General features: G+C 53.3%; 1 protein-coding gene across 1 annotated transcript; it reads right to left on the minus strand.

The window, feature by feature from the left end:
• Positions 1-367: 367 nt before the first annotated feature.
• LOC119090545 (natterin-3) lies at positions 368-7,705 on the minus strand. Its single transcript, XM_037213367.1, has 6 exons — positions 7,669-7,705; positions 3,118-3,332; positions 2,427-2,725; positions 1,698-1,909; positions 945-1,094; positions 368-629 (listed from the first exon to the last, which is right to left on the minus strand). The coding sequence occupies exons 2-6, from the start codon at positions 3,321-3,323 to the stop codon at positions 528-530; spliced, it is 969 nt and encodes a 322-aa protein (XP_037069262.1). The 5' UTR covers positions 3,324-3,332; positions 7,669-7,705; the 3' UTR covers positions 368-527.
• Between the last annotated feature and the right edge of the window lie 4,076 nt (positions 7,706-11,781).

The following is an 11,781-nucleotide window of genomic DNA, read 5'->3' on the forward strand; positions in this document are numbered from 1 at the left end:
GTTTCGGTCTCTTCTGAAGTGCCGATGTGTATCGTGCATAAGCTGGACGGCTGATGGTTGTCAGTATTGTGGCAGATGTTTCGAGCGACTCGCACGGTTGCCTTCCCAAGGACGTGGGTGCCGCGTACATGGGTCGGGTGGAAGACTGCATACGCTTGATGATGAGCACAGCTCTAGCTATTGAGTACTGCGAATATAATCGTTATTTAGCATGACGACGTCGTTTAACCAGTACCTCCTAGTATTTTGGAGGTCACTGACACACTATAAGAACAATCAATTCATGATGCACATTTGTTTTGGCCCCCGCATGCTTTGTTATGAAACCCGACGATGCTCGTGACGGAAGCAAAAAGAAAGGCGCTTATTCGTCATCCTATTTATATTCTATTTCATTCATGGCCAGGGCGCTTCCGGCGTCAGCGACCTTCGTGGGCGGCAAACAGAGCGCCGACCCGGGCAGTGCTCCGGCGCCAGGCGGGCCGACGTCACGGCCGGCCAGCCCGGTCGCCGGGTCAGCCGGCGGGTCAGCGCAGGTTGACGGTGGTGGCGCACAGGACCTGGTACTGGTGGTGCGAGTGCTCCTGGCCGCCGTACGGCACGTACACCGTGCCGTGGTCCGGGTTCAGCTGGGGCACAGGCACGTCAGGGTGAGGCAGGGTCGACGGATAAGACACCGAAACATGAAAGGCTCAGCCGGCGCGGATATGTGGCCTGGGGCTAGCCTGTGCACTGAGCAAAGCATGGTACACACGCGCGAGTTTGGTCATATTATTAGCGTCACGCAATGCTATCATAATTATCAAAGTGGACTTCAAACAACGATTGGATACGATTGACTTTCCACAGCACGAATACTGGCACTTCCAAGCACTGCATCATGGAGGCACAGTGGCTCTCACAAAGACAACATAAAACACGGCACGCAACTAGCACTGCCTTACATGTCCACAGCACCAGTTTCCATCGTGTTCGGCACGTGCCACGAACAGTGGCTGGCTGTCCTTGTTGTAGCCGCCTTGTAGCGCGCCGCGCGGTACTTCGCCGTCGCTGGCGTCCACCCACTCCAGCCGCTCGTTGGTCTTCACCAGCGCCTGCCAGCAACGCCAGTCGGATGAAGGCGCCGACGAAGCTGGGACTATCAAAATCGACGCATCATTTCGGTCGCTTGAAATTCTTTTGAGTACAGGCAGCCTAGTTCAAGAATAAACTAGAGGGGATGATTCACAATGCCAAGTTATGTTTTTCGGTCTTTACTTATGTATGAAATCCGATATATATCTGTGTGTGTGTGTGTGTGTGTGTGTGTGTGTGTGTGTGTGTGTGTGTGTGTGTGTGTGTGTGTGTGTGTGTGTGTGCGTGCGCGCGTGTGTGCGTGCGTGCGTGCGTGCGTGCGTGCGTGCGTGCGTGCGTGCGCGCGCGCGTGCGTGTGTGTGTGTGTGTGTGTACGTGCGTGCGTGCTTGCTTCTGGCTGGTATATTCGGAATCCTGCTCCACCTTGTCTTTTTTGCCTTGCCTTTTTTTGCTCCGTCTCGCTAAACCCGGAATTAAGCACGATAGCAAGGGCAAACAAAGCTGTTTGGCCTGTCCAATATATCAAACACACACGGCCAGCTCGTGCCAGACCCGGCCCTGGGACAGCCACCTCCTGCGGCAGCGGCGGCGCCGGCTCGCGCGATAGCGGGCGCTGGCCGCACCTGATACGTGTCGATGGCCACTTCCTCGCCGTAGTAGGGGATGTAGCAGGTCTTGTGGTCGTGCACGATGCGACCGATGCAGAGCGCTCCGTCGTGGTAGGCGCGGCCCACGAACTCGGTGCCCTCGTTGCCCTCGCCGGAGACAACGCCGTGGTCCGGCACGTGGCCGTCCCGCGCCCACTTCCAGCGCGCCGGGTTACGGAAGCGTGGCTCTGGAACAGCAAACGGCGGGTGAGGCTGGGAAGGATGAGAGCCAGGGCCAGACCCACAAGCCGGGGGACGCGGGGCGGGTGGCGAGTAGCATGCTTTGTAGGTCGGTCGCACAGTCTGCGTGTGTGTACCAACCCAGCTCTTGGTACAGTAATGCATGCGGTTTACATGCTCTGGGACATCTTGAGTTGTGTGTTGGGTTTAAGATGCATGGAGTGTCATGTGTCCGATATTGTATCTTTTGAGCAGACACTGTCAGCAACGTGTTTGCGCGTTATATCTTGTCTTTGTCCTAGTATCGACGACATAACTAGTGCGCCGTGCTCTTCTCATACGTCATTGTACTATCCTCTCAAAAAGAGGACCGACAACGGTGGGGCCGGCGGCACGTGCCTCCGATCTGTACGAGGTGCTCATCAATCTCTTAGCCTCCTCTCCCCTCCCGGTCTCTCGCGCTTTCCGCTCCCCGTCACCTGGCCGACCCGCCGGTCCCACCGCTGCCACCGCCGCGTGGCTGACCTGAGTTCGTCTTGATCTCCGCGGCGTCTTCGTCGCTAGACGAGGACGAGGACGAGGTGCTGAACTCGTCCTCATCCGGGAAGTTCCAGCTGCCGCTGCCTCCGGTCTCAATGCGGATGGCGTAGTGGGTGATGGGCAGCAGCGCGTCGTCTGTGTGCGTCATGAAGGGGAAGCGCTCGCCGTCGCGGCCCACCAGCAGGCGGCCGTGGTGCGGCTTCCAGCGGACCCAGAAGCCGCGCAGCTCCCCGCCATCCAGTATGTCGGGCGTGTCGCACGACGCCACCTCGTCGCCGTTGCGGCTGCGGCCCCACAGATGGCGAGTCAGTCGCGCCGCGAGATGGCATGCCGCGTGCGAGGCTCTTTTTTATTAGCGGCGTCCGCCTCAACATAGCGCTGGCTTAATGTTGCTCCGACTCGGCAGCCTAGAATCGCTACGTTGTAAGGCCTACCTGCGAATTCCTTTTGCGTACTTTAAGCCTGAGCTGATCCTACCATAACTCCAAGACGTTATTTACAGATCAAACATGTAGCGACGCCTCTTCGGAGCGCGGCATCGCAACTGTCGGAAGCCCAGCCTAGCGACATCAAGCAGTGTTTTATTACGAACGCTCCGCCAGAGTACAGCAATACCCTGATACCGCTAATACCCCCACCCACCCGCCCACCCACCGCGGCACGGGCGACCTCTGACCTGATAAAACACCGCGAGTTGCCGTCCGTCCCCAAGTGCACCTCGTACAGATCATCGGTCACGTGATCGCCGGAGGTGAGCGCCACGGCGGCCGTGCTGTCGGCGCGCACGAAGAAGCGCACCTGTCGCCGCGTCACCCGGCTGAAGTGGCCGTACTCGCCGTCATGGTCGCTGTGGTCGATCTCCTTGCCGTGTTCGTTCCCCATGTCAGCGTGCTGCAGGGGCGGTGTCAGGCTTAGAAGTGGGGTCGGTGCGGGTGGAGCCGTGTGCGTGAGCGCGTTGGACGCCACCGTGATTAGTCTGTGCATGCAGCTGCGAGCAGTAATCACTGCCAGGTTCTATCGCTGGCTTTGGTGTCGACGCCGGCGAGACCTGTGCAGTGGGGCATTGAACCCAAGCCTTTCGGCCAGTCGGTCCGTGTTTGAGCATCCGCCGCATCACGCATGCTGCACTCCCTATTCTTCAGCATACGCTTTGAAGTGCGGCAATCACTTTTGATTGCATCGAATGCATGACTGCATAGTTTTCCCTTGGATGCAATACCGAACAGCAGCCGAAGCGGTTACGGTGATAGGCTGAGCACCTAAGTAATGTTTGTTCTAGTGTTTGCTTTAATGGAAAACCGAAAAGCGGTAAAGGCGGTTTGAAAGACAAGCTTCAAGGTGCCTCTGATTGTAGCTGATATCACGCTAATGGATGGCAAGTGGTATGTAAACGTTCAAACCACGCGAGGCACCAAGATAGCAAATCATAGGGTGGTTGACCTCAGTGTTTGAAAAATCATGTAGCAAGCCATGCGGCACCAGTGATTTTCACCTTTATGTTTCAGCGTTCTACCTTGGAGGCGATGAGAATACACGCTATTCTCGATTATCATGCCTAAATGGCTTGCAGAGCAACAGATCATGGTGCATGCTTACAAATTAGGTAATTCACAAAACAAGAATCCCACGGCCACAAGTGGAAGGGACCTACTCCGAAGTTGGTTTTGGATTCTCCGCTTTCTGAGACCTTCCTTCATCTACAAAATAATTTGTTTGCGTTAACATTATGATCGAAAATGGCTAATGCTAAACAAGTATTTTGGCATATGAATTCCGTGGCACTAAAAACCTATTCCGCAAGCCTGGAAAATGTGAGCAATATTTGGGTTAGTCCTTCCATCTTGTGTAAGCCTTGCATTTGAGTGAGACCGACAACGGAAGGTTTGCGACGCTTTGGTCTTGCGCTCTGATGGGAGGGGTTGAACACATGGGGGTCCGCTCTGATGACGGGAGTTGAACACATTTCGCCGCGTAGGCTGTCTATTCATCTGTCACTAGAATACGGCGACATTCCGAAGTGAGAGGAGCAAGACGACTTGACCTCGCTTTCCATCGACCTGCCGGAGTCATACAAGCGACGTAGTCATGAGCGTTGAGCCGTCGCATTGGCGGGGACGATGAGGATACATCCCCCTGGAGAGGGTCAGGACTCCAAGAGGTCGCTATCCGGCTCCGATTTCATTTATTTGGGTTTTACACTCCCCCTGCACCTCGATATGCTGGCCGGGAGGCGGCGAGCGAACAGCGAGGACTGCACGTGCATGTACTCTGTGCCCGACCATCTGTGACCACTTTGACAGGGAGTGAGATGTTTGCATACTATATAGGCACAAGCGGTTTCCGCTTGCTTCACTGCGCGAAGAGACAACACCGTTGGCACCGGTAACACCGCCATTGCAGCAGCGCAACATTAACTGGTGTGCCAACGTAAACTGGATTTCAGGGAATGTTTCGAAGATGGTTAAGACTGATGACCACCGGACACGCTGGCCGTATAGCACCGTTCCACGCTCTTCGGATACGGAAGAAATATCTTCCCGGCATGAATCGGCGTTCTGCTGCGAGGGATCGCAACCTCATCGCTGCTGGAGCACTGCCGTATGTTTTCGGTCTTTTAACACTTATAATATAACCTCTTTATATATATATATATATATATATATATATATATATATATATATATATATATATATATATATGCATATAAATACACCAAAACTACTCCCTGTTAAATGCCAAAATGTGTCCTTCCTTGCACGCGTTGCGACCGGTACCGTCATAGGACGGCCGTAACATTACGTCGCGGATGGTAGGAAAAGTTAAATCCACCACAATGCGTAAATTTTGTCGGTTAAAAGTGAGAACGGACAAAGAGACGTACGATTTTAATATCGTATCTTATAAGACCGTTGATTTCTGTTTGCTTCGCCGCCCTGGGAGACGACGCGGTTGATGCTACTCACGCCCCAGGCGCCGAAAATTGGCTCGTGTATCAGCAATGTCGCGGGCGCCGCGTATTGAACGCATTGCCAGGCAGACATAACACGCATAGGCAGATAGCCGAGAAGGCGTCTAACGACATGCCAGCCAGCAAAGTGAACCTTCAACATAAGATATGCTACCTGCGCATTCACCCTGCGATCATTTTTCAATATTCAAAGCCTTTTTATAGGGCCCTAAGCACTCCATAGCATATATATATATATATATATATATATATATATATATATATATATATAGAACTGAGAAAGCTAGAGCCTTGGAAAACGGCATTTGAGAACTCTTGTCTCAAGTAGGCGTGGCTGACCAATGTTTAATGTGACCATTTATAGGCCAAACTAGGCCATAGAGGCACGATTAACGCTGCATATATTCCTGCTATCTCAAACGCTAAGCAGCTTACAAGGCGGAAAAACAGCATTGAATGGCCATTGAAAAACTATCCGACTAGCTGTAGTGGACATCGACAGGCATGACCAGTGATATGTTGGTTCGAAGATGTGAGAAGCATTTTGCATTGGCTCGTCCGGCTACATCAAGACTAAACAGGACAAAAATGGGGGGGGGGGGGGGGCGTAAATAAGGCCTCTCAAAATCATATGATATGCATCTTTCAGGATTATGTCGAATGCTAACTAAAATGCCAAATCTGCTCAAAGTATGACTTAGCTTGGGCTTGAACGAGCAGACCTTGCATAAACAATAAGAACGATAGTAATGTACTTCAAAGCGAAACAGCTAAGACAAACAGCCCACATATGATCTTTGGGGCTCAGTTCCTGCGAGAGACAAGCGTTACTTGCCAATGGTTGGCCAAACGTTACCGAGATGTCCTCGAAGAAGGAGTTAGGTGTTTCGACATGTGTAAAGACGCACTGCCGGCTGGGCCGGCGTCTCCGGTAGCGGCAACGGCGTGTGATGCGAGCGCAGCCGCTGCCGTGTCACCCGAGCCGGCCGGCCATTGCTGGAGGCAGAGGCGGAGCTGGCGCGGCAACAGGCGGAGGCAGAGGCGGAGCTGGCGCGGCAACAGACGGAGCTGGCGCGTTAACAGGCGAAGGCAGAGGCGGAGCTGGCACGGCAACAGGCGGAGCTGGCGCGGCAACAGGCGGATGCAAAGGCAGCTCTCGAAGCTCAGGAGCTGAAGGATGAAGCGGAGCGCCGCCAGCTGGAGCGGTGGAGCGGTGGAGCAGCCTCCCGCGGCCGGTGGAGCGGTGGAGCAGTCTCCCGCGACCGGTGGAGCGGTGGAGCAGCCTCCTGCGGCCGGTGGAGCGGTGGAGCAGCCTCCCGCGACCGGTGGAGCGGTGGAGCAACCTCCTGCGGCCGGTGGAGCGGTGGAGCAGCCTCCCGCGATCGGTGGAGCGGTGGAGCAGCCTCCCGCGATCGGTGGGGCGGTGGAGCAACCTCCCGCGGACAGTGGAGCGACGGAGCGGTCTTCCGCGGCCGATGTAGCGACGGGTTAGCCTCCCGAGGCCGGCGGAGCAGCGGCCGGCCACAGCCAGCCCTTGCGTGGCTGAAAAGCCGGTGTGGCTGCTGATGATAGTGTCGGTGTGACAGGCGACGGTGACGAGCGAGTGTTGCCGCGTCGGAGCGGACGAGAGCGAAGGCCCGTGCGATTGTGTACTTGTTGATCATTAGGATCAGGGTGGGGTGTTCATAGTGCAGTTGTTCTTTGTGTCCTGCGCCCCTGCTGGGGCGGGGCGCGGCACGTGGTCAGGTTCGCAGGCCGGCCCCGGCTGCACGGCAGAGGCGCGCCGCCGCCACAGTTCGCACGGCCTCGGCTCGCGGCCCCCGCTGTCGGGGAGTCGCCGTTGGGAGAGCAGCGAGGGCAGGTGCACCGTCAGGGGCCGCAGCCCCTGACGGTGCGAGACCAAAATACAGAGAAGATGTGGTGAAACACTTGGCGTCTCTTTACAACATGTCCTCGAAAAGTAATAAAAAGGTCGTGAATTGCCCAAGCCAGAAAGTTTCAGTTTTCACGTGTGTACCAATCATGTACATTCGCTCCCCAAAATTTCGGCACTATATCACTCCCTCACACAGCACACACTCAAGACCGTTCGGACACCATTCTAGAAGCACCTTGGGGCCCCCTGAGGTCGCCTCGCAGGGCGTGAGGGTCAGACGAACAGCCTAAAGTGAAGACCGCACGCAGCGGCAGCGATCCACTCGTGACGCGCGGCGATCCGCTGCTGCCGAGCCGTCGCTGCGGGTGCCGAGGCCGACTCACCTGCCATTCGGACGGGTGCTGCCGGCGGTGTGGCGGAGCCGGCTGCAGGGCCGTCAGGCGCCGCCTGCCTATCGTGCTGATACGGGACCGGCGGCGGCTGGCGCCCCGGATGTGGCCCGGCCGCGACGCTGTTTGCTCAGTGTCGCCCTGAAATCCCGGTATCGCGCGAGCGCACACGAGTGGTGGCCTTCGCTCCGATGTTATCGCCGCCCGGACCAGCAGTGGAGACCATACGCACCCGCCGCACAGCCACGCATCACCGTTCCGAATTTGTTGGAGGTTGCGATTGTTACGTTATATCTCATCAAGCTACGATCGGATGTAAGTGCCTGCGCGGTTAGGCCACTTAGAGTCGCTTCCGGTCGAGGGTGCCGGTAGTGTAGTGGTTAACGCGTCTGCGTTAACCACCGCGCGTCTGGGAAACTAGAGGTACAGGGTTCGATTCCCCGCGGTGCCCGCCCTTCCTGCCGGGGTGAGAGGCAGGCGACGCCATATAGCCTCAGCAGCTGAATGCGTCGTAAAGCCCCAATGACACACACACACACACACACACACACGAGTCGCTTCCGGTCAGGTGCAACATACAAACTGCATCTTACTAAGTACTCGCATGAGGCCTTTTCTAGATAGGTCGGGCTGCGAGGAGACCGTCCTGCCGTCGACCGACTCGCTGCAGGTCCTGCCCAGTCCAGCTCCTGTAAACATTTTCACCCGCGGGATGCAGCGGCCGCGTGGCCTTTCCGCCGTCGACATGGTGCGGACGCTCGGAACGGTTGACGGGTGCCGTCTCTGCTTCTGGCGCGGGCCTCGGCTGTGAACGACGCCGACATTCAGCTGATTCGGAGCGGTCTCGCTAGATGCGCTTGCGCGGCTGGCGGCCGCGCAAGCTCGGGAGGCTGAGGCCGGCCGCCGAGCGATGAAAAAACTCCGACTCAGGTGTTTTGGGTGCTATAGCGAGGTGGTGCGGATGCACAATGGAAAAGCTTTTATCATTCCAGCGCAACCCCTATGTAAGCCGTGGAGTTCGGCGACTCGAGGTACTCCGCACCGACGCCACACTGGGGTAAATTATTGGGGAATGGTCAACCAGGGTGGAACTCTGCGACCTTTACAGATGGGGTGGGGTGGGGTGGGGATGGGGGAGGGGCTCTTTAAGTGTTATAAGTGTCTAGACACGAAATTGGACTTGTCTAAAATGTGTGTTTCGGTACCCGATTTTTAATCGGGCGAGTTTTTGTCGTATATTGGTGTTCGGCATTGGAAACTAGCTGTTGAGTTTGATAATCCTTCGACTCGACTATGGTCGTGCACGAGCCTGTATTTCGTGCAATGCACTTTGTCAAGGCGAAACAAACGAAAAAATGTTTACAAAAATTAAATAGCAATGTTCTGTCATCTTTTCTACCTTGCCAAGTACTGCGCACGCAGTATGTGCATATTATATACATCTCTTTGAAACCTTCTTTCTATCGTCTTCGAGAAAAGGTCTGTATGTTGTGCAACGCTGCATTCAACATTTGCTCCGTCGCGTAACTTTTAAGTACGTAATAGTCATCACACGCAGGTGCATAAAACAGCACAGTAAAATGCTATAACACGCCAACATGTGCGACACAAAGCAGCTGATGTTGAGTGACACGAACGTTCTAATCAATTGCTTTGCCTGAGCAGCGTTTGCCGCTTTTGAAGTTGTCACTGAGACACATGCGATCTGGATCGCGCGAGGATTCGGAGGTCTGGGGGCATGCAATTCCAAACACCAGGGTTGCGGAACTCGAATGAACACGCCTCCGCGTCTCGGTATTTACCTACCTCGGGCAACTGGAGCTCAAGCAAATCAGCAGCTAAAGTCTCCAGAGATGATGCTGGAGCGCAAGTCGGCTCATCTTGAAAGCGCTCTAGGAGGTGACATTCGCCTTAATGACCTAAACATGACGGCCGCCCTGCTTCCAGTCACCGTCCCGCTGAAGTTCAGCCGCCACGAACGACCCAGAACCGGCGATTTGTGTTTGATTGCTCTAAAACCCGCACGGATCTGTGTACTAGTCGACTCCCTTTTGCACTTCGTGGTTCATTGCATCCACCCTATACAGTGAAGCGCACTGAATGCAGGAAAACACAATGGTCTCGATCAAAAGAGGTTTTGCTTCATACTGTGTATTGTGCCTCTTGTTTGACAGCTCCAGCCCGGAATTTAGGGTGCTTCCTTCACGCCTGGGATGGTATTTACTCACTTCTTTCTGGCGTGCCCATACGTGCCCATACCCAACCGCAACTCATTACGCAACAGTTGTACCCAACCGTTACTTAACTGTTTGCGTTCTGTCGGCACTTAGTTCTATATTATAGAACATTCTCGTGGAAATTGACACAGATTTACTGTTTTGGGTTGACAATGTCAAGATGCTGTGGATGGACCTGACCATGACTATCAAAACTAGTGTAAGCAGCACAGTGTTCTCGGATTTGCTACCCAATATTTCGTAAATGTCTCTCCCAGCCCGGTTTTTTTCCTCCGAATCTGTAGCTGACCCAACCCGCTACCAGCTTCACATGACACCCAAGCTATGGGTTCACCCAACCGCTACCTAAGCTTTCTGCTGTGCAACCATTCTGACCAACCCTGCTGCTTTCCTTGACCTTTTTCTGATAACATCCCAACTGCTAGCGATCGTGCATTGAAACATAAGGCAATTGTCATCTTACCATGATCGCCTTAGGTATTCCGTGCAAAAACAAATGTCAAGCTAATTGTGGGTCATGCCCTAATTTCGGCAAGACCAAGGATAAGTGCTGGCGTGATTCTACCCTATGCTTCTGAGTCTTCGGAAAACCTATGCAAAAGGCATAAAATCCTAGGTCACTCAACAAAAAACCAAATGGATCTTGCGTTCCAGAAGATCCTTGCCCAAAACTTCTCAATGGATTCTAGATGCTGAAGGATCCAGACCTTAGAATTCACAGACCCGATCTTTTGGTGCTTTGTCGTGTTTCGTAGCGTTTGAGCCCGACTCGACTCAAAATTATGCCTCAGTGCTCGGACTCAAAATCATAGTAAACCCCAATCACTGCGAATCATAGTGAGCATGGATTCTACAATCCCAGAATCAAGCCCACGCCTGCTTAAATGGAGCATCCCGCATTTTTTGTGCTTTTCACTTAGTGCTACATCAGACGGATACGATTTGATCAATGATATCAGTTTTCTCGACTCTTCTGAAGAGCTCAGAAATTCTATTTGAAGTAGACTACCCTGCGGGAGAAATTTCATTTGACTCCCTTCTCACCAATATGAACGTATTATATTTCAGTAACTTTTTCAGCGCGGGCGTTATGTAATCTTTGCAGTTTGGACAAAAATAGGCGGACATAAAACTTGTATACCGCGAATAAGACGAAACGTCATCCTATAGCTTTCATCTATCCCCTATGACATTTAACACAGCGGCTCTTTTCGAGGCGCTTTTTGTCTATGGGAATGGGAGCATAACCTCATCCATGTGGCAGGCCCTTTCCTACTGGGCCAATCACAAACGTTCTTTTAATCACGCCAACAGAGGTGTGCACGGCGTTTGTCATAACAACGGTGGTCGCAAACGCAGGGAAGAAACGTAGTATTGTTACAAAGCGTTGCTAGCGTGATTCGGACTCGAAAATAATTAAAATTGATATCCTTGTTGAGTCTTGATAACGCTGCAGCGGTACCACCCAGTGCTTTAATTAAACGTAACTGGTTCTGAGGTTTCACTACAATATTCTTTTTAAGTATGACCCAAAGTACCTTGGGCAGTTACGCGCAAAAGTGTGCGATTCACGCAAAAAACTACGACTTGTTGCATGGAGAAACTGACTAGGAATGGTAAGAAAATGACAAGCTTGCGGTGGGTGTCGCCGTAAATAAACAGTCTCTAATACTAACTGCGTCACGGCGCCCGAAAGTTGAAAAAGAAAAAAGTGCCCAAGAACCTAAATAACTGTTCAACAAAAGATCACTTGCGCATTTAAGGTCAGTGACCTTGTGTGACCTTTCAAAGGTCATGGTGACCAAAAATCCTACAAGATTGTTCTGAGTTTTGCATTTGAATAAGCGACAAAAATTACGCTAGGCAGTAT

The sequence above is a fragment of the Pollicipes pollicipes genome, unplaced genomic scaffold, assembly GCF_011947565.3.
Source record: "Pollicipes pollicipes isolate AB1234 unplaced genomic scaffold, Ppol_2.1 Scaffold_3087;HRSCAF=3621_pilon_pilon_pilon, whole genome shotgun sequence".
Taxonomy (NCBI): Eukaryota; Metazoa; Arthropoda; class Thecostraca; order Pollicipedomorpha; family Pollicipedidae; genus Pollicipes; species Pollicipes pollicipes.

What these genes read in the sequence shown, in the direction of transcription:
- LOC119090545 (XM_037213367.1), bottom strand. Translation starts at nt 3,323, where the DNA reads ATGGGGAACGAACACGGCAAGGAGATCGACCACAGCGACCATGACGGC. An exon ending in TGGCCATCGACACGTATCAG is followed by an intron (nt 1,095 to 1,697) that starts GTGCGGCCAGCG and finishes CGTTGCTGGCAG; the next exon opens with GCGCTGGTGAAGACCAACGA. An exon ending in GAAACTGGTGCTGTGGACAT is followed by an intron (nt 630 to 944) that starts GTAAGGCAGTGC and finishes CCTGTGCCCCAG; the next exon opens with CTGAACCCGGACCACGGCAC.